This window comes from Colius striatus, chromosome Z (genome assembly GCF_028858725.1).
Source record: "Colius striatus isolate bColStr4 chromosome Z, bColStr4.1.hap1, whole genome shotgun sequence".
NCBI classification, from domain to species: Eukaryota; Metazoa; Chordata; class Aves; order Coliiformes; family Coliidae; genus Colius; species Colius striatus.
The window spans coordinates 76,445,136-76,467,961 of record NC_084790.1 but is presented as its reverse complement, the minus strand read 5'-3'; the positions used below and the strand labels follow the sequence as shown (position 1 = coordinate 76,467,961).

At 49.0% G+C, this 22,826-nt stretch overlaps 1 protein-coding gene across 1 annotated transcript; it reads right to left on the bottom strand.

Annotated features, from left to right (window-relative positions):
* Nucleotides 1-1,564: 1,564 nt before the first annotated feature.
* Nucleotides 1,565-22,392, bottom strand: VCP (valosin containing protein). Its single transcript, XM_062018123.1, has 17 exons — nt 22,242-22,392; nt 17,110-17,221; nt 16,574-16,746; nt 14,300-14,442; nt 13,193-13,323; nt 11,427-11,558; nt 10,513-10,615; nt 8,521-8,654; nt 8,175-8,310; nt 7,070-7,182; nt 6,273-6,437; nt 6,041-6,163; nt 5,091-5,303; nt 3,609-3,917; nt 2,666-2,821; nt 2,321-2,475; nt 1,565-2,021 (listed from the first exon to the last, which is right to left on the bottom strand). Exons 1-17 carry the CDS (start codon nt 22,256-22,258, stop codon nt 1,916-1,918), a joined length of 2,421 nt encoding a protein of 806 aa, XP_061874107.1. The 5' UTR covers nt 22,259-22,392; the 3' UTR covers nt 1,565-1,915.
* Between the last annotated feature and the right edge of the window lie 434 nt (nt 22,393-22,826).

Genomic DNA, 22,826 nt, shown 5'->3' with positions numbered 1-22,826 from the left:
CAGCCCCTCGGATTAGGGGGCCTGCACCCGCCCGGCCTGAGATGCGGCCCCTGCGAGGTCGGATGGTCCCGGAAGAGGTCCCCGGAGAGGGGGAAATGACACGACGGGACACGGTTCTGGGGCCACACGGTGTCCCGGCGGGGGTGGGACACAGGGAGATGCCGACCGTGGTGGCAACGAAAGGGCTGCCCTCATCTATCCCCCTAGCCCCACGCCATCCCCAGCCCACAGCCCCTTTGGCTCTCCCTCCAGCCCCCTGGGATCCCCCCAGCAACGTGCTGGGCAGTGGAGCTGGGTGGGGGGAGATGGATCTCACCCCCGCAGCTACCGGGGGGCTGCTGGCAAGTGGTGGTGGGTGGCCCCTAAACGGGCACAGGCTTGGGCCAAACTCAGCCTCTGATGCCAACTGCTCTCTTGGGGTTGTGGGGGGTTTCATGGAGGGTGCAGGGCCCCAGACAAGCTCCCTGGCTGCTGAGGGGAACACCCTCAGCCCCCCAGCTGTCCTGGGGCAGATGCTCTCAGGTCCCATGGGTGCTGTCCCCACTAGGAGCCACATCCCACGGGTGTCAGGGAAGAAAGATGAGGGTTTTCAGCCCTTATGATGTATTTAACAACTGCATTTAGGAGAGGCAGCTGGAACAGGCCCCTCACCATGCCCTGCCCTGCTTGACCCAGCTAGGATGGATCTTCCCCCAACCAATGGTTGGGTGATGATGGTCCCAAACTGGCAGGGAGGAAGAACTGCCAGAGTAGGGGAAAAGGCTGCGGGGACGAAGAGCTCTGGGCAAGGGTGCAACAGACCCTCCCCCAACCCTTCCCAGGTAGGTGAAAAGCAAAGCCCAGGATGCAGGTCTGGGGTAAAACCTTCCAGGTGCCCGTTAACCCAGCGCAAGGAAGGGAAAGCACTGGAGGTCCCCCCGGATGGGGCCTCAGGCAGCATGGGAGGCCCCGCAGGAGCGTGTGCTGTCGGAGCTGTGGCACAGGGACAGAGCCAAGCACTGAAGTAGGACAGAGCACCGAGGGCCCCCATCCCCCCAGGGCCCAACCACTTCCCCCCACAGTCATGAAGTTGTGCTATTTAAACACTGTGCTCCAATTTCAATGCGTGTCTCCCCATTCCTGGACACAAGCTCCACCCAAGCCCCTGCAGAGCCCCGTCCTCCTGCCATTTTGAGACTCCCCTGTAACTCAGTGGGTTTCATGGACCCTTCAAGAGTTGCTCCATTTTGGGGCAGACACACAAGCTCCAGGGCCCTGACAACTCCCAGGGCTGAGGGGGAAGGTTGCCTTCTTGTGCCACCCACCCAATACGTTGCAGAACTCCTCAGTCTCCATCCCTGCTGGCCCCAGCCACGCGCCCAGCTCCCAGTCCCAAGCCCTGCTCGCGTTAAACACCCACAGCACAGCAGTCACGTTCAGAAAAGGGAAAATAACGCAAGTAAAGCAGCATGGCAGAAGCACAAAGAAAGGAGAAGCAGCACAGACAGGGTGGTTGTGCTGGAGGCAGGGTGAAGGGGAGCAGCCCCGGGGCAGAGGACACAAAGGAAGGGCCGGGGCCAGCGCAGCCTTTTGTGGGATTTTTATTAATTTTTTTCAATTATTTTTGTGGAGATTTTTCCTTTTTTTTTAATACAGGCTAGCGTTGTACCCTTTGCTAAAGCTGCTGATTCTGCCACATAAACTAGAACAGAAATTTCTCAGAAATTAAGTCGGTTCCCCTCCTTGTTAACTGTCTGCCTCCCCACCGAACACTGGTCTGCATTCGCGTTTGCCAAAAACATCCCCTGTACAAAGTCTGACGTGCAGCTACACTGTTCTGACTGAGGAATGAAGAAGCCAAGAGTCCACTGAAACGTTGGATTTTCCCCTGTACAACGTGGCCTGCTGTGGAGTTTGGTCCGCCGAGGGCAGCGGGTTAACCGTAGAGATCGTCGTCGTTGTCTTCGCTGTAGACGTTGCCCCCGCTGCTGCCTCCTGGGCCTTGGCTGGTCCCGCTGCCGCCCTGGGTGCCCGACGGGAACCTGCACGCACAGACACAGGACACATGCTGCTCAAAAAGGCCCCTTTGCAGCTGGCCACGGCCTCCTCCCTACATGCCAACACCCTGTTGCCAAGTGGGACAGGCAGGAGAGAGACATGACACTCGGACAAGCGGCTGACAGGGCTGTCTCCATGTTAAAGGGCTGACGGGCTCTGGGAGCACAACACAGTGGCTTAGGACCGAGAGCCTGCCCTCACCCCGCTGTGCATGGGGAAGAAGGGCCCATTCCCCAGAGTGGAGCAGAAAGGTGCCCTGCTGCCCTGCCCCCCGCCACAGTACCTGAAGCTGCCAAAGCCGCGGCTCTGCTGAAGGGTCTGTGCAAACATCTCGTATTTCCTGATGTCGTTGTCACTGACGGAGCGGCGAGCGAAGCGCATGGCCTCCTCAAAGTGATCCCTGCGGATCTCGGGCACCGGGTCGTCCTCCTCCACTTCCTGCAGCGGGACAGAGGGCCATGGTGAGCTGCACCACGCTGCCCCAGCGCCCGCCGCGGCAGAGGCTGAGCCAGGGCTGCAGCACAGAGCCTGCAGGCAGCCCGGAGAGCCTCAGCCCCCCGACAGATGAGAGCCGAGTGCTCTGGCTGGGTGGCAGAGCCCGCCGGGGCGAGCTGGGAGCCCCACTCACCATGGCGGAGGGGTTGGTCTGCCGCTCGCGCTCCCTCCTGATCTCGCTCTCGATGGACTCACGGATGGCCAGCTTGCAGGCACGCTGGCAGATTTCTGTCAAGTCAGCCCCCGAGAAGCCATTGGTCATCTTAGCCAGGAAATCCAGGTCCACTTCCTGGTGAAAAAAAACGGCAAGAGAGGCCTCTCCTTAACACCCTGTGTCCTCAGGTGACTGAGAGGTGTCCTCAGATCCCACGGCATCCAAGTGCTGCCAAAATTTGGGAAAGATCACCACACAGGAAGGCAGGCCACACTCCCCCTCGCCTTGCAGGTATCTGTAAACGCCTCTGCACTTGTGGATTTAGGATATGGTTTGCTGAGGTCTCAACACTTGGAGTCCAATGGAACACTATCAGGCTGGAAATGGAGACAAGGCATGGGCAGACCCAGCAATTGACTTCCCCTTGACTGAGGGGATGCTACTGCAACCTCCACTGAAGCTTTCCTTCCCAGCACCACCTAGAAAGGTAAGTTTGGTGTAAAAAAGCTTGAGGTCACACCTGACATCTGCCTTTTTCGTAATTAACTATCAGTTACATTACTGCCTGGACCCTGGGCAGGGGACATAGCTCTTGCCTGTGGGAGTTCAGCAACAATTCACTGCAATGGTTCCTCTTCAACTTCCATCTCCCACTGCTGTGTTCTACATTCCTTACAGAGCACAAGAACCTTTTCCATCTTGCCACAAGTTACTTTTCTGCTCCTGAGGGCAGAACTCCCCTGTATGAGAGACCTGCTGTGTCTACATGCCAACATTCAGCCTCAAGAGGCCGGGCCCCCCATCTCCTCCACTCCTATCCTCCGGGGACAGAAAGTTTCCTACTCTGTCCCACATGGTGCAGCCCTCAGCCCCCTGCCCCATCCCCAGCTCACGGCAAACCCCTGTGGGAGGCAGATCCTACCTCAGCAACTGGCGATTTCCTCAGGTTGGCCCTCAGAATAGCGATCCGGGACTTCTCGTCGGGCAGGGGGATGTAAATGAGCTGATCCAGCCGCCCGGGGCGCAGGATGGCTGGGTCAATGATGTCTGGCCTGTTGGTGGCACCGATGATGAAGACGTTCTTCTTGGTGGACATACCGTCCATCTCCGTCAGGATCTGGTTGATGACGCGGTCTGCGGCGCCGCCGCCGTCGCCGATGTTGCCCCCTCGGGCCTTCGCGATGGAGTCCAGCTCATCGAAGAAGAGCACGCAGGGGGCGGCCTGGCGCGCCTGTCAACGCACCAGCAGCCCGTCAGTGCCGCCTGGCCGGGGCATGCGGGCTGCAAACTAACCCCCCCGAACTGATACAGCAGCTCAGAGGACAGCCACCGCACTGCTGCTGCAAGGACAGCTTGGAGGATCTGCCCCACAACAGGCTCCTGACACACAAACCCTCACTCTAACGCTCCTAATTCCCCAAAGCTGTGAGGACTGCGAGTCGGGCAGAAAGGTCCTAACGCCAGTGCCTGGAGGGAAAGCTGGAATCAATTTGCCTGGACGCGAACTCTCCCTGCAAGACCTGGGGACTCAATTAGTTACTCAGGCACTCAAGTATGAGTAAACACGACCCATCCAATGGAAAGGGGTAATCCAGTTGCTGTCTTCAGCTACCTAATGGGTAGTTGTAAGGAAAAGACAGATCTTTCTTTGAGGAAAGGATGGAAGATGGAAGGATGAAGGACCAGAGGCACAGACAGCTGCAAAGAAAACTCTAGTTAGAAAGGAGGTAAAAATATTCTTCACACGGAGAGCACTCAAACATTAGCAGGAGGCCCACAGAGGTCAGGGATTCTCCACCCTTAGCTCAGAACATACCCTAATTCCATTTCCATTTTCCCTGCTCTGGACAAACAGCTGGGCCAGATGAGCTTCCCTCCCAACCTAAGTTTTCCTCTCTTGCTATCCTTCCAACTTGTTCTATCTGCATCTTCCCTACATGACGAGAGCAAGGATTGCCAGGATAACCTGTACAGATACCTTCTGGGACGGGAGGTGACACTGTGTGTGGGCAGCAGGAGTGAGCTCCCTCCTAAGCCACATACACTGCAGGACAAGCACTCACAGGGTACCGTGAGAGTCTGCAGATGGCAACAGCTCAGGAGGTGTCACAGGAAGCCTTCAGGGGTACCTATGCCATCCTAGTGCCAGCATCACTGCTGAGGCACGGGGGCATTCACCACACTGTGACAACAGATGCGAATTACAGATGGAGGAATGGCTCAAGCAGGCTGTTGCTGGAGAGGATTAACTCCTTGGTGCCAGGAAAGCAGCCCTTGCTCTCCATGCAAGTGGGGAAAATCCAGAAAGACACAAACAAGAACGAGGCCAGTGAGACAGAAACAGCAAAGTTCTGGGGACGCCTCAGGCGTCAGCCATGGCACAGGCAGTGGAAGCAGCACGTACCTTGTCGAAGATCTCGCGCACGTTGGCTTCAGACTCGCCGAACCACATGGTGAGCAGTTCCGGCCCCTTGATGGAAATGAAGTTTGCCTGGCACTCATTGGCAATGGCTTTGGCCAGCAGCGTCTTACCACAACCAGGGGGCCCGTAGAACAGAACCCCTTTTGATGGGGTCATACCAAATTTCAGGAACTTGTCTGGGTGCTCCACAGGATACTGAAGAAGAAGAAGAAGAAGATAAACCAACCTCTCGTGATGAGACAGAAGGAAAAACGAACAGCTCATCATCTATCCTGTCTGCTCTGCTCTCCAGAGGCAGGCACAGTGTCTGACATCAGCACTGACCCCCAGCGATGAGGTTAGAGACAGTTCATGAGTTTAACAGCAGAAAAACTAAGTTGAAAATTGGATTCTTTTATTCACAGGCAGGATGTTCCTACAGTGCCAAGGGAAAGTAGGAAGATATCAAACAGACCACTCATGACTTTTTGTCCCAGTCTTTCCCTTTCGAGGAGGTTTCACAATGACTTCTCACCTGTCCCTGGGCTAACGCTGACGGGAAGCCCTTCAGAAGCTCCCTGAACATCAACCTCCGTCTGCTTTCTGACATATAAAGCCACCATGTAAGAGGATTCTCAGCAGTGGTCCCACTGCTGGTCTCCACTTAAAAAGAAGCAGAACTGCTGCTGTTTCTGTGTGTAGCACAACACCCACCCAAGACGACACTGTAGACTCAGCTCAGGAAAGCCTGGTGCTGCTTCCCAGCACCTCCCTCTCCAAGTTCACTGAGATGGTGCAGCAAGATATTTTTAGTCCATTCCAAGCAAACACCATAAAACCTCTGCATTTACCCTGTTCACAGCACAAACAGGAATCTGTAGCAACTCAAGATTTTTTTTGTTTTGCTTTTCAAGCTGATTAGGCAAAAAAAAAAAAATCTCAGAAATCCTTACTTGTACAAGCTCCTGGAGTTCTCTCTTTACATCTTCTAGACCACCAATATCTTCCCAGGTGACTTGTGGCACCTCCACCACAGTCTCCCGAAGAGCAGAAGGGTTGCTCTGGCTCAGAGCCCACTGTTGTTAAAAGAAAAAGATTTATATGAATTCTAACACATTATGCTCACCTGCTTCAGAGAAGAATTAGGCATTGCACCCAAAAGAAAGAGAGGCACTCCTGCATTACCCTGAAGTCATCCATGGTCACAGCCAGTGAATTCATCACTTCAGCATCAATGGTTTCATCTTCTAAGTCTATGAGATCCATCTTCTTTCTGATAGCCTGAAGAGCAGCTTCTGAGCAAAGAGCAGCCAAGTCAGCACCAACATGGCCATGGGTCTCGTTTGCCACCTGAAAGCAGAGCACTGACTATGACTCACAGGCATACAAGCAAGAGCTCTGCGAGGGCAATGCATGCTCTGGTCACCAGGACAGCTCTGCAGGACAGCCACACCAGTGGCTGTCATCTTCACACAAGTGCTACCCCACATTGAACAAAGACATTGCTGTTCCACCTCCTTCTTGAGATCAAAGCTGCAACTGGAATTCAGACGGTGTGCAGAAAGACAATCCTGAGGACTCTAGCTCTCCACTGAAGACAGAGGTTATAGGAACTAGCATGGTGCTCAGTGTCACCGCAATGTCCTCACCTGTCTCTGTATGAGCTGTTTCGGGCTTTACTTTAACAGAGAACATCACAACAACAACAAAATCAATCCAGGAGGACAGTGCAAAGCATTTGCAGACCAGACTGGTACACGTTTCTTTCACTTAGCCATGCCACTCTTAGTGAGCGATGATTTTTGGTCAGTGATAAACTCGTTAGAAGGAAGCCTAGAGAGCACACACTCACCTAGTTTTATGTTGTCCTAAGTGAGCAACTACATTTATGCAATCAAGCCTTAACACCTCTGCAGCTACAAACCAGAGCATCAGGAGTGTCTGTCTGCAGAGATGAGCTTCCCTAATTGCATGCTGCTCACCTGTTCCAGATCCACGTCGTCAGCCAGTTTCATATTTTTCGTGTGGATCTGCAGGATCTCCAGGCGCCCGGTGGCATCCGGGATACCAATGTCTACCTCTCTGTCAAAACGACCTGGGGAGTACACAACACGGGTTGAGCTGCTGGTTCTGCCGGCTAGAGGAGAAGCACTTGGTGCTTTTCTCTGACTGAGTCATACGATGACAAGCCACAATACACAGTTTCAGGAGACACCACAGCTTCGGGTTTCTCTGCAGGATCTGTCAGCACAGTAGCAGAGCCACATCTGAGGAGGAAAGGCTTTAGCCATTTAAGGAGACTACCATATTAACTAGAGCTCAAGATTACACGACGCAGAGGATCGTGATAACTTTTTCTGAGCCTCGTTTTACAGAAAAAAAGTTTTTTCTAACTAAACGTATTATGAGACATTTTTGTTTGTTTCTATCTCTGTGTCTTCAATGCACAAGTCCACAAGTACTGAGAGATTCCATTTTTTTTAGAACTTTTATAGCAGTACTCACGTGGTGAAAAACATGACCTGCTCTGGTATTTGGAGAAACCTAGGCACTACTGAGGCACACAGGCCTATTGTTTTCCTCCAGCCATATCTGTGCATTCAAATGGCTTGCTACACATTTAAGAGGCTGTTTTCCCCTGCACACCCTACTGTTTTGCCGTGACTGACTTCACCAGGTGGTCATACACCAGACATTCATTCACACCAAAAACCTCAGAATCTCAGAAACTACCAGACTTCTCACTGATACAAGAAAGAGAAATCAGACAATTCAGACCATTCTGCAACCTAAGGCACAAACATTCCCTTAAGCATTTACTCCTTCAGCGTGTCCTGAAACAGCTTCACCTCATAGAGACTAACACGTTTGTCCACTTACAACTGTTTTTTTCTTTCTACAATTTCAAATCCAATACAGCACAGAAAATGATACCAACAGCTGGGAGTCCAGAAATGAATTTCAAACGAGCAGCTGAAGACAAGTCACGGAAGATGTTTAGTGTTAATTTCTGCTCAGTCCTCTCAAGGACCCTGAAGCACAGCTTGTAACCAAGGGCACGATACACAAGGAAGAGATTGGAGTTACCAAATCGCCTGAGTGCCGGGTCAATGCTGTTGGGTCTGTTGGTAGCTGCCATAACGATCACATGTGCTCTCTGCTTCAGCCCGTCCATGAGAGTCAACAGCTGAGACACAATGCGACGTTCCACCTCTCCATGTGTCTGTGGAGACAGAAAGCAGTGGTTGGACACAAAGCAGTGCTGCACCACAGCCAACACAGACAACAGCCACAAGCTGTATCTGATCCTTCCCAAATCCAACTGACATCAGGCGTTAAGTTAAATACTGCTCTGCTCTATATTTCAATGCAGAGGTTCACACCAGCTACCAGAAAGGATGTACTGCTTTGCCCTTATACAGGCTTTCATTACCTTTTCTCTCTTAGGAGCAATGGCATCCAGTTCATCAATGAAGATGATGGCAGGAGCGTTCTTCTCCGCTTCTTCAAAGGCTTTCCTCAGGTTGCTCTCAGACTCACCAGCCAGCTTGCTCATGATCTCAGGACCTGAAAAACATCAGCACTGTGGCATCCAGAAGAGAGGCTGCTAGCCCCATGACATGCAGCTGAAGTGGTTTAGTATGACGTTCACAGGAGACAATCTATATTTCAAGCCAAAAGCAAATACTATCAACCGAGCTCACTAAATTTGCGTCTGAACAGGCAAGAACAGCATGCAGAATTACTTTCTATCGTTACTCTGGTGTTTTCAGTTTACTCTAACAGAATGCAGCACTAGTCAATGAGTTACCTTTAGCTGCCTCTCTCCTTACCCTATTTCACACTTGGTGAACTTCTCTGTAATGTGCCACCACACACTGTTAATGCCAGTCCTAGCTTGCAAGAAAAGCAATTGAATTATACGGTGATGAATTATCGGGGCAGGGAAGGAAAAAGCTGTAGGGATACTGATGCTGCTTTTAGCTTACATTACACAGGTATGCATTTACCTCTGTAAAATCCTATAAATTAAGTTAGAAAAAAACACCAAAACAATGCACAACAAAATCAAACCAACCCCCCTCCCTAAGATCCAAATCCTATCTCCTCTCAAAGAACAAATCAAACACCCAATAAAATGTGTAAGCACATCAATCCCAGAAGGAAGGACATCATTGCCCTGAGATCTCCTACAACTGCTGAGCACTAGCGCAGGCTTAACAGATTTGTTCTGTTTTTACAGATTTTTTTTCCACCATCATGCTCACGGGAGTGGTAATGAAGAGAAAGTATGCGACTAAAAGATCCAAGAAAATGAAATCTAGCCCTCAGGAATGCAAAGCTGCCAGCTGACTGAAGTGTGCCAGCTGCAGAGCCACCAGTGTGGGAAGGTACAAAGGGTGTTTCACTGTGACAGGTAACTCACTGGTTCATACCAGCTCCATCTACAACACTGCCTGCAGCTCCAGCATGGAGACCAGCAGACAGTGAATGCAACACCAACTGTGACAGCGTTATTTTTATTATGCAATAAAAGTACAAGTGTCTCAAGAAACGTCTGGCTCATTAGCATGCAGTGACAGCTTTCACACCCATTAGGAAGTACACGACAAGGGTGACATATGGTTAAAACCACTACCATTTACATCTCATCTCCTCAGACACAAAGCAAGTCCCTTCCCTACTGCTGGTCACTGCTGTGCAGTGCTATGCCCATCTTTGCTGTCACCTTTACGGCTCTATGTGATTGAAATCAGAAAAACAAAGCAGCTCTCCTCAAGTAAAAACATTCAGTTATTCCACCAGTGACTGTAAAATAGGTCAGAAAAGCAGTGAGGAAAATCCAGAATTTAGTCCTTACTGGACAGAAACCAGTAGCCACCTCAGCTGCTTCAGGTAAGAGTTATCAACAGGAAGTTCTGTCACTTCTAGCTAAGTCCCAAGGTACTCATTATAGCTTTCTCAGGAAACTTCCTCCCAGCTAATGTTCTGTCACACAAAACAGATCTGCTTTACTCAAGGGGAAAGTGAAATCCACAGCAGACCAGCTTCTTTGCTGTTGGGAATGTGGTGGCAGCAGAGGCAAGCATCCTGCACCAACATACTTAAAATAACCAAAGCACTTCACTCCCAGCTCTGCCCTCAGAAACATGAATGGACACACAGACAGAATAGACAGACTTCAAGTCCCTCGTGTAGCAAAGCTGTCTTTCAGGCACTCTGCTACAACACACTCCAGGCTAAGGCAAGTGCCACTAAAGATACTTCCACACAAACAGGCTCCAAGTGCTCCCAGAGGCATATCCAAGTAAGGAAGAATGTCAGGGAGACGATGTGTCTCAAGCCTTGCTAGCACCATTCACTACCATAAGATGGGTGAACAAGCACACAGCAGGTTTGGGGCCATGCCAGCCACAAAGCTTACCGTTGATCAGGAAGAAGAAGGCCCCCGTTTCATTCGCCACTGCTCGTGCAATCAGTGTTTTACCAGTCCCAGGAGGACCATAAAGAAGGATCCCACGTGGAGGCTAAGGACAAAGGCAAGGGACATCAGTGGTGGGCTAGTATCTGAAGAGTCTGGAGGACAAGGAACAGCTGAGGGAATGGAGAGTGTTTGGTCTGGAGAAGAGAAGGCTGAAAGGACACGTGATACCTCTCTACAACTACCTGAAAGGAGGTTGTAGTGGGACAGTGTTCAGTCTTTTCTCCAAGTAACCAGCAACAGGACAATGTTAAATAATCTCAATTTGCACCAGGAGAGGTTTAAACTGGAGATCAGAAAAAAAAGCTTCCTCAAGAAGCCTTGGAACAGGCTTCCCAGGGAAACGGTGGAGTCACCATCCCTGGAGGCATTTAAAACTTGTGTTGATGTGGCCCTGAGGGACATGGTTTAGTGGTGGCCATGCATGGTAGGGCTAGGTTAATGGACAGACTCAATGATCTTAAAGGTCTTTTCCAATGATTCTGTGTAAATGCCTAAGTATCTTCACAGTGAAATTGTAAGCATTTGACAAAGCCAATCCAAAGCTGTTGCAAACTCATGCAACAGCTGTCATCCCAGCATTGCCATCAACACCCCTACTATTTTGCATAACACACAAACAAAAACCTTGCCAGAAACTGACAGCACTGATTCAAAGCAACGCTCTGCTTTACAAGTTGCCAGTACTTTAATCTGTGTCCAGAACATGTAGGAAATACTTTCTGAACACCAGCATTAAAAAACAAAATCCCCACAAATTACTTATTCCCCCAACAATACCTCACAAACCTCTGTGACATCAGGAATCATCTGTAAGGGCAAGCTTCCTCATCCACCTGGTGCACATGGGGACTTACCTTCACCCCTATGGCCTTGAAGAGTGCAGGGTGTCGGAGGGGAAGTTCCACCATCTCTTTGATTTGAGCCAGTTGCTTCCGGCAGCCACCGATGTCATCGTAGCCCACTTCATTCAGTGACTCCTCTTCATCCTATCCAGAACGAAACAAACATCTGAGTGAAAACAACAGTTCAACAGCCCCTCCTGTTCTACAAAAGCTGGGAATCCATGTTTTTGCTCTGAGCCATTTCTTTGCTGTCTTGAGATTCTCGCTTTCCTGTCTTCCTAGTGTTTCCCATAATTATATCTTAGCTCTGTCCCCGCCAGACAAAGGGAATTGCTTGAACTTAATGAAGTCCACTCTCTTGAATGACAGTTTCTGCTGGCAGGTTCTCCACATACCCCAGCACAAAACAAGCTCTGTGACCCTCTGATGTGGCCAATGAAGAAAGTGAAGCTCAGTATAAAATACACTTATTCCCTAAATTTTAAGTGGTATCTCTAACAACTTGACATGCTGTAGCTATCATATGGTTCTCAGATGTAGTGTTGCCTTTTGGGGTTGACTCAGAACGTTAAGATCGAGACATGCAGATAAGATAACTGTAACCAATTCTTCCAGTATAGCTCTACAGCACCCACTCAGTTGGCTGTCTGAATCTCTACTGGCCTTAGTTCTCTATAACATTAGGCCACACTATAGTAACACAGCCTGAAATCTTAGAGGGTCTTAGTCCACACCCTGCAAATGGAAACTGCTACCTGTAGCAGGTCACTCTGGCCCTATGAAGCACCGAAGGTCTCCAGGTTTGGAGATTCCTGTCCTTTTTGGGTCCTGCTCTATGGTTAGGGGAAATATTTTTCCCAGTATCTACTGGCAGTTTCCAGTGCCTCTAGTCCTATCTCTGGGCACAGCTCTTAGAAGAGCATGGTCACCTGCCCCTTCCCATCAGGCAGCTGCCAGTAACCCTGCCCCTTTGCCTCTCCTTCTCCAGGCACATGCCACCCTCCCAGACCCTCCCCATTCATTCTGATCTGCAGCTCCTCATCGTTTTCATGGCCTTGGCTGAATTTGTTCCTCTTTGTCTCTGCTGTGCCCTGAAGAGCTCAAACTGGACTCACAGGCTGCCCAGATGCAGTCTCACAAGTGTTGAGTAGAGGTGAATTTTTCAGAAGGCAGTTGATCCGGATTTGCAGGTAGGAAAAAGGCACTCACTTTACAGACTGCACAGCTGCACATACCCTTGCATGCACCTCTCACATTTCCCACTGTGTAACAGTGAGATGTCCAAGACTTGACAGACAATCCACTCAGGCTTGGATCACTCAAGCCTGGACACCTTAATGGACCAGGGAAATGTTTTTTAAAGTCAACCATCTTGCAATTTCAAATTTCTCATTGAAAAAACACTAATTGCTTTCTTTACGTGGCATGAAATTCAGCAAGCCCTCCCTGGTGTGGATCAAGGAAATTTTGGAACTAGAAGAAGCATCTAAGTCCAGCATGAGATATCTGGAAGCAGCTGCAAAGCCAGCTGCTACCAACGTACAGCATCTCATCAGCAAATCTATCACAGCATATAAGGAAGGACACTGGCAGTACACGTCTCTGAGTACCTTCAGCAGCAGTTAATGTCCTGAAACCAGAGTTTCTAACCATTACATTAAATACACAGAATGCCAAAAGAAGAACTGCAAACACTGATGCCTTTGAGCACTGGCACAGAAACAAATCTGGGACAGAGGGGGTTCAGCAGGAGAAGCACACGTAAGGATTCTGCTCACCTCTCGTTTGATGGGCTCTCCTTCACAATGGATCACTGTGTCTGGAGCCACTATGCAGTATGGACTTGGATCTGTTTCCACCACTTTGAACTCCACCGCACGCATCCCTCCACGCACCAAGAAGATGTCACCTGTGAAACCCCACACTTCAGTAGCCTGCTGCAATCCATGTCTACAACACCTTGACCCTCGAACTACCAGCAGCCTCAGAGGAGAAGGAAGTGAGTTACACAGGTAAACATTTGTAGCACTGCTCTGCGTTTTGTACTTCCAGAGCTGCAGCACTGTGACTACCCAAGCACTGTCTAGATCCACAGCAGCTGAACTTCTCATGTTGCACTCAGTAACAAACAGCACACAAATGCAGTAAACAATAGAAAATAATACTCTGTCTATATCCAAAACACAAGGGCAAGGAATCACATTTCTTTTCCATTCAGTTTCCATTTAACGTTTCTAATGCAATCCCAAAACCCCTATCTTAACAAAAACTCATTTTGAGGTTATTGTAACTAGTTGTTACGAATCGTAACTGGTTGCCTCCAGAAGCAGAACAACATACAGTATGACTCCTGGTTAAACTGGGCTACAGAAGCTGGATAACTTCAGCTTTTGTTTATAGTGCAACAGGATCTATTTGTTCCAGCAGAACCGCTGCTAGCACAACTTCAAAAGCCTGTTTGGTTTGCCATATGCTCTCCCAGTTATTAATTAAATTACTTTGAAGATGTTAATCTAGTCAAGGTATCAGGTGGTATACTCAAACAACTGATTAACACCCAGTCAACTCCCCAGTTTCATGAAGCAGTAGCAACTCAGATTAATGAGGATCTTCTCCTGAATTCTACCTGAGCCTTTTCTGATACTCTCCCACCTCATGCAGAAATAAGTGCTAGAAAAGTACCAAGCTGCTCTGCCAGCCAGCAGCAGCAATCACCCCCTTTTCTGTAGGAAAAAAATTACATTGGCACCAGCAAAATCTCACTCTGCAGATGTCAGTTTAATGCTTTGGAGAGTCCTGTGCAAGCTTATAGACCCTGTCTTTATTCAGTCTCAGGACTAGCTCACACTCCCTGTCCTCAGGACTCCTTTAACAGGCACACTTACCTTTCCTGATGGGTCTGTATGCTTCCAGGAAGTATGGCTTGAGATAGACCTCAAACAGATTCCCTGTGATCCCTTCTACTGTGTCATCGATTGGCAGCACATGGATACGTTTGCCGTATTTCACATCTGGGCAAGGTTGAATGCTGAAACAGAAGAACACTCCAGTTAGCTACATCATTCTGGACTTACACCCGAATCTGGAAGAAGCGGTGATGTCCCTTCTCGAGTCAGTACAAGGGCTAGACCGGACACTCCAAAGTCCTTTGGGTGAGAATCCTCACCTGCATAAAAGCACTTCAATGCTGACAAGTCAAATATCACGCCCATCAAGAGCCAGTCTGCACAACACACACTTTCCTTCACTTTTCTCAGCCCTGTCCAAGACCACTGGGGAGTTTCATACTTTCTTCTACCCTCCGGCTCTTCTGTAGCCCTGCTCCCCATCCCCAAGGCACATTCACAAGTTATTAATGCAGCCTAAAGACCTGGCAGAGTCATGAGCTAACTTTTGTTTCAGCAAGGAGCTACTGTGAATCAGCTGGAAGGGAGCAGGAGCAAGGGAAGCTCTTTGCAACTTGTGCTCTCTAACTCATCACAGGAACCAGAGCTCCCATTGCTAACAACCCTTACTCTGAGCAAAGGCTCTCACCATACCAACCAGGGGTAATGACCTTGCAAGTGTCTGTCAGTCCCACTTTTGTGGGGTCTGCCATTTAGGTTCAAGCCCAAAGACCCTTTCCTCCTCTTCAAATGAACACTACAGTTAGTATTTTGCCATGTAGGACAACAGCCTACTTTAGTGACAGCTCAGAGCATGAAGTTGTGGCAGAAAGCTCAAACTGGCTTTGCCAGGTAAGAAAAGCCTGCAGAAAAATGCAGCTGAGCAATCAACTTTTCATACCTGACTTTGCTTAAGACTATTAAGAGATTCTTTTATCATAGGCTTTATGGAGAGGATATAGCAGAAGGGTAAAGGGAAAGACAGGCTGCTTCGGAAGAAAAACAGTTGACAGACCACAAGCAGGAAGCAATTGGCACGTGAGTCCAGATTTTGGGGGGTAAGAGGTATGAAAGTTCACTAATCCTCACAACAAAGCTAAGACAATTGGTAACACATTTGTGAGGCTGAGAACCACTACAGACACAGTCCCAGTAGAGAAAGGCAGAGCACAGGCTGAACTGCCACACTAGAAATGACCCCAACAGTAACCTCACATCAGGTCTGAGTACGGATTCACCTTTATTTTAAACCCACAGACTGGCACAAAGCACCACTCTGTTCCAACTGCATCGGTGCTTAAAAATTGCATTTTTCTAGTGGTACAGAAATGAATGAAACAGCCTCATTTCTCTGCTCTACAGAGCTTGTATGAAAGACATTTTGCATCTGAAGACTATACCAGATGACCACCCAGGAAGTCTAGTGTCAGAGCTCAAACTCCAAATTTCCTAGAACAAGCTGCTTATTGTGTATTAGAATGATGCTCAGGAGAAGCTGTTAGCCCTCCTATGTTCAGGCCTGAAAACTATTATTTTTACATGTAAGAAATGCTCATGTGCTTCCTGCTCCATTTCCTGCCACAGGATGGAAGCTGCTCCCTTAAGGAGAGATGTGTGCTTCAACACTTTCTCACTACTTTCTGCAAGTGTGGCACAACAAATTCCTTGCAATGCTTTTAAAGCATCCATAATTTCGAAGTCATTTTTATAACAAAAAAAAAAAAAAAAAAAAAGACAATATGAACATTCTTTGGGGGCATTTTAATCTTGCCAGTGGACTGCTGCATGGTTTTGTCACTCATTTCTAGCAAGTTTTAACTTCTGTTTGCCATAGGGCAGTTAAGATACTATGAGACTCATCACAGAGTTGCTTAATGCTCTCCACAGTTAATACTGTGGATGTTAGAAAATTAGACAAAAAGAGTTTGCAAGCTCATCTGACAATGTAAATTTGGGAAGACAGCTGTGACAACAGTGGGATATAGGAATCCATCAATTTTTAACAACAGGACTTGGGCTGGTGAAGGTCCCAAAGAGACCTGAAGAATCTTGAGCATAATTCTTCAGTATTAATCTGAATATGCATACGGCCAGAAACACTTGCAAAAATAAGCTGAGATTCCTGATCTTGAAAACGTTTCAGTGATCTCCTCTGAGAGATGAAAGAATACTTCCTGCAGACCCTGCCTCTACTACTAACTCAATTGATTCAGAGCCAGCACAAATTATGTAGGCAACCCAGGGACAGGCAACAGTCAGCATACAAGTCCTCACCTGATCACATCACCCAGGCGCACTCTCAGGTTGTTGCGAACAACCCTGTTCATGCGAATCTTCTCATCTGAGCAGGAATCATCAGACAAAACAATGCACACTGCTTCTCTCCTCTTCTTTCCTTTTAGCAGGACAGTGTCTCCTCTGAACAGCTGCAATTCGTCCATTTTTGCCTGTAAACAGCAACAGCATTAGAACACACTTTTGACAAACCAAGAACTCAGGTAGTCAAAGGACAGTCACTTGATTTTGGAGATTCCATCTTGGAAGCAATCAAGGGTAGAGGCTCCCACTATGCTGGTCAAGAGCTAATCCTGAAGCCAGACTTAGGGCTTCAACCAAATCCTACAAAATGAGTGTCAAAATCCATTTTAACATGGTACGACTGTCAGGAAATAAGAGAGTCCTGGCTCCCTCTTAACAGCTGCAGATACACAAATACTTAACTTCATATTGCAAAGTTAAATTTCAAGCTCGTAAGCAGCAACAGCTTGCAAATTAATAGATTAAATGCTTTGTTTTCATAGATGACACACCTGGGACAGTGACACAACACTGTTGTCTTCATTGATGGCCTCATCAACAATTAACCGGTTGGGCCTGTTCTTCTGCTTCAGAATGGCAGTTGACAAGTCATCTGCTTTAGAACTGGTGAGGAAAACAGAAGTTATGAGTCTGAGTGATATTGCTCCCGCTCTTTCCGGCCAACCATTTTTTCATCGCCATTTGCTACAGGTTTCTTTGTTGCCATGTATAGTGGTTTCGCCTGGGCCACGTGTTTTGGTAGCAGGGGAGCTACAGGGGTGGCTTCTTTAAACAAAGAGCTGCCAGAAGCTTCCCCTGTAGCTGACAGGGCTAATGCCAGCCAATTCTAAGATTGATCTACAGCTGGCCCAGGCCTGGCCAAGTAGTGACGGAGGTAATGCCTCTGTGAATAATGTATTTAAGAAGGAGAAGCTGTTGTTGTGCAGTTGCTAAACTGCAGCAGCAGCAGGGAGTGAGAATGTGAAAACATCTCTGCAGACACCAAGGTCGGTGGAGAAGGAGGGGGAGGAGGGTGTCTAGGCCCTGAAAGAAAGACTCCCCTGTGATACCAATTGCTGAGCAGTCTCTCAGTCCTTATCTCGACTCAAAAACCCTATTATATTTCTGTCTCCTGTCGGAGAGGGAGTGATATTATGACTTGGTGGACACTTGGCTGAACCACCAAATCATATCTTTTAGAAACTATACTTGTTTGTAAGACAACAGAGAACATTATTCCTAGGCACCAGTTGCAGGAGTTCAAAGCACAATGTTTTCCGTCAGTAAATGCAACTTCTTTACTAGCCTCAAATGGAAACAGCTATGAAGGTATCTATGAAAAGAAGTGGTCTGTGAGATGTTGCTGACTGCAAGATGGTTTGCCTAAAAGAATTAGTCAGACTCATCTGAAATCACATGTAACCCCTGCCACCGAAACAAAAGTTCAAGTCTATTTGGTGACAAATCCCAGATAAATAGTGGAATTAAAGGACAATGTTGCAGCTTCCCTAACAGGAAGTGTTGTAAGAGTTTAGCCTGTCAAGGCCTATTAGTTAAACCTAGCAAGCCACTAGAAATATTCAAACGCTCATGAAAATTGGGGGTTTCTTTTGCATTTTTAGAACATACGCAGCTTTCCATACAACCTGCACAGGGCTCACTGCAGCTCTAGCCCACCAAACCACAGGAAAAATGACAGTAGTTGGTAAAATGAAGCAAATCAAACAGCAAAGAAATGGGAGGGGGAAAAAAAGTCAGATGAAGTGTTTTCCTTCAAAATCTAATAAATAATTGACTCTATGAAAGAAGTAAGAATCTGAACCAGCTGATCCCTGAGGAGCTTCTGCACACTGTTCACCAGCCAGCCACAACAGCAGCAGACTGTGGTAACCTCCCTTGGTGGGTGCCAGACTACTTTCTCCAAGTATTCCAGATGCACCCCTGTCTAAGGCTGAGACAAAAAAACTTTGCACAGGCTGGTTGTCCCTGACAAAGACAATAAAGACAATGTCCTTCCTCTGTTCTAAGCAAGTATCATCAGAGTAGGAAGTTTTGTGGACAATGGTGTTGGCCATATACTTTGGCTCTATTTCACTCTTTTGGAGATAAAATAACCAGAAGAAATCAAGCCTTCAGTAGAAGTAGCAGAGCAAGCAGCTAGAGAGCATGAGTACAGAAAAAAGCAGTGGTATATCACTTGGCATGTTTGCTGTGTTTTGGTAAGTCCAGCAGAGAGGGGCAACAGACCTACAGCGTGATGTTACTCCAGTTCCTCCCACCCCTCAAGACAGAAGTTTTTCCATGACAGTCTATGCAATATTGTCTCCTTTCTCTGACACACAAAAAGGTGAATGCCACCAAGAAAGCCTATTTGGGCAGACAGTTTGTTTCCAAGCTTCACATAAGCCCTGGTAGGATAGGAAACACCTTGCAAACAACAGATAACATTATTTGAAGCGAAAAAAAAGGAAGGGTTGTAAAATGTGCCTTTCCTGGACTGCAAGCACATGGAAAAATCACCTTTTTCCTCTCTCCATTAAAGGATGCAGGAGGTAAGACATTGACATACGTCGCTTTCAACATGAGATGTTATGGATCCATTCTCTGATCCCAAAAAGACCCAAGAAAGGCTGCTGGATACACCCTGGAATCTCTCTGTCCTTATCCCGACTCACAAACCATTTGTTATATTTCTCTCTCTCTGCTGTCCAGTGTAGGAGGGGGGTGATTTTATGACTTGCTGGACACCTGGCTAAACCACCACAACTGTCCATAAAACAAAAGCTGTATAGATCAGGAAAGAAAGTTCAGATACTTCCCAACACACAGCACTGCTGAAGAGCAAGGTGAGAGGTCCACTTGGTTCTGCTGAATGCAGGGAAAAAAGTGTCAATACTAAAGAACTGAATCTAGAGTCTCCTAAAAGAGAAGGAAGAGCTACATCAGTGTTGTCAGTGTATTAGGACAGTTACAGCAATGGAAAAGTCTGGAGGCATCAAAAATGGAAGAAAATTCTCCAAGAAACAATGTGCAGACATCTAAATGTGTGGGGTCAGCTTCAGCCATCTGACCTGACAGCTGAGGAGACAAAGAAACAAAAATGTGACAAAACTACATGTGGGCAAGACAGGAGAGTGATATTATCTCTCCTACGATGAAGGTAAGGACTTGGAGAGACAAGCACTAGTTATCTTCCAGTTGCTATTTAGAATTATTATTATTATTATTACTATTATTGCTACCATCTGCCCTCATTGCATCTCTCCTGGGGGTTCCTCACATTGCAACTGAAATGACAGAGCAAAATATCTCAGTGGACCTCGCACCTCATCCACACTCAGACAGTCCCTGACATCTGTGCATCAGAGAGGCTGAGCCAAAAATACCAAGCCAGAGAGCCTAAGGCATGGGTTGGCGCTCCCTCCTGCCAACTTTCCTCTGCACACTGGTAAAACAGCAAAGGGTAGGACAGATAGCTAACCTAGGTAAATTTTAAAGCTCCTCAATGAGCTTCCTGTCAGAGAGCCCGTGCAAATCCTCTAGATGATCCCCCTACTCACTCCTTTTGTCTGCTCACTCACACACTTTCCCCCTCACTCCTTTCTTTCACTGACTCAACAAAGAGATAAACTGAACACAAAACGTAGCTTTAGAGCTGTTTTGGTATTAAAAGCAAATTCAAAGCTTGCATCAAGCCTGTCCCTAGACAGAGGCCAGAAGTGAGGACATAATCCCCAGCACAGCTAAAGGCCAAACTTGCACATAAAGTGCAAGATGTCAGTAAAATTGAAGTATGTATGTATTAGCCCTAAAGACCAACAAGAACAGGTTCCCTAATCCCATCCTCATCCCCCTTTTCTCAGTAAAGCAGCCCAACAGCCCCACTTGGCACACGGAAGTGTTTAGGGGGATTTGTTACAACTCATATTATTTCATCCTTTTTCTCTGTGCTAGATCTCCCCTTGTTTGGCACGTGACAACATCCAGAAGTGGTGGATAGTATGAAAAGTGGGAGCAGAAAGTAACTACCAATTACTGATTCTTCTGAAAATTACTACCAACACCCAAAATGCCACTTAAACTAAGGAAGTTGTTCCTATAAGTCTGTGCTAAAAATACAGCAAAAAGTCGCTGACTCAAAATTATTCCAGCTGCAATATTGAAAGTGAAAACAGTCCTGCTCTCTAAAAAGCAGTGGTGTGCTTTTTAATGAACACTCTTGTGAACTCACTCCCAAGATAAAGCCCGTCCGTGGTTTCTTACCACCCTGAACATTCTTGTACAGACTGAACTGCTTTCCCTAGGTAAGCATCCAAACTAAAAAGAAGTCCTCCACAAAACATTTCATCTATTGAAGCAAAGGAGCGAGGTATCTGATGACTGCAGCCACGTACTGGAACTGCACCTGACGACCAAGGGGTGAGTTCAAACACATGTTTGAGATGCCAAGTTCTCAAATGCTGTTGCAGACAGGCAGGCATGCAAAAACAAGAATCTCTTTAGAAACCACACTCTCTCACCTGTAGCAATGTGTCTTGCTAGGCTAAGGCTCACTTCAGCAAGATGGCTGCCAGCAGCCATCAAAGAGCAACTAGAAAGTAATCGTTTTCCAGTTACAGAGTAACTTTTGTTGGTTCCAAGGTGGTGAAAAGAACTTCGCTAAAGTAGAAGTTTCTTTTTAATGATACTTTGTCTCAGCCGCAAAATATGCCTCCCAGATGGTCACTCCCACCACAGGCACTACCATGGACACTGAATTCTTGGCACACCTTGTTGGAACTGACTTAGTGTCACTAAGTGGAGTTTTTTAGGAGTTACAAAAGAAAAAGTGAAGGAAAGTAAGGGATGATAAAGGGACTAAAAGTGCCTTTGGCGTGGCCAAAAAAGTCACTGCAAGTAGTCTTGAGAAACAGATTAAATTTTAACTCCTCTCAAGAGGCATGGAAGTTACTTGTGCACGTGGCCTAGGACCCAATAGACCACTATTACTCAACTCATTTTTGAGGAGCGTGAAAGATGATCCTCAGTCTGGAAATGAAAAGAGAGCAAGGCAAGGCACCAGAGACGAAAATATCGCCGATTGCCTCAGCTGCCACGGAGGCCAGCCCAACATGTCGGCCTCTGCTAATGCCAAGTCACTTGCTCGTCCTGGCTCAAGGGCCGCTGCGAAGAGGAAGCCGGAACATGCCTCTCCCCTCTTCGCTGCCCTGCCAGCCGCTCCGGGGCCTGGAAAACAAAGCCCTGCCTGGCTGAGGCCTAGCGCAGGCGGGATGGCCCGTACCGCGCAGGACCACGGCAGGCGGGCGGCCTCGGGCGGGGACCCGGCGGGAGTCCCGGACAGGCCAAGACCTTCCCCCCACCAATGACTCGACACTTCCCGGGGAGGCCCGGCCGGGTGGGGGGTGGAGGCCGGAGGCACGCGGGGAGCGGCCCATCCCCCTCTCGGCACCGTCTCCGCCTCCTCAGGGCCTCCATGACACAGCGGGATCGCGGGACGGATCGGGCCCGCGCCGCGCTGAGACCAGGCCAGGCCAGGCCAGGCCAGGCCAGGCCAGGCGAAGCGAGGCGGTCTAGGCAGGGCCGGGCCCAGCACCGCCGCGGCAGGGCCTAGGCCTCGGCCTGCCGACGGGCGGCACAAACTTACTCGGATCCCGAGGCCATGGCGCCGAGGGGGAAGGGGCGAGGGGAGGCGGGCAGCGGCAGCTCCTCAGGACGGGCGGCGGCGGGCGGCGGACCTCACGCACGCTGGCGACGGCAGTGCGCTGACTGAAGCTCAGAGCCGACTCATCAGACGGGCAGCCCCGCCCCGCGCCGCGCCGCCTGCCTGGCAACAGCGTGTGCGGACCAATCGCAAATTCCGCCCGTTCGCGCCGCAGCCAATGGGAGGGCCGCGACGGGGGGTGGGCGAGGAGAAGAGCAACGGGCGCTCTCTCGCCTCCGCCACGCCCCTTCCACATCGCCCCGAGCCAATCGCTGCGTCCGCCAGCCAACCGCGGCCCCCGCCAGCCAATCGCCGCGCCGTCCGCGCCGCAGCCGTTCTACCGGGCAACGCGGGCCGGGCAGCCAATGGCAAAAATGCACCAATGGGAAGCGCCGAGCCCCGGCGGCCATCCGGACAGCCTGGGCTGGCGATTGGCTGCTGCCCGAAGAAAGGGCAGCGGGCGGCCGCGCCGCCGCCAGCGGGAAGGGGCGGGGCGCAGCGCTGGGGCGGGCTGCTGGGGCGGGCTGC

Excerpts from the sequence above, each read along its gene's own strand:
- VCP (XM_062018123.1), bottom strand. Across the intron at positions 8,655-10,512 it reads CTTCTTCTTCCTGATCAACG|GTCCTGAGATCATGAGCAAG; the intron begins GTAAGCTTTGTG and ends GATGTTTTTCAG. Across the intron at positions 6,438-7,069 it reads ACGACGTGGATCTGGAACAG|GTGGCAAACGAGACCCATGG; the intron begins GTGAGCAGCATG and ends CTCTGCTTTCAG.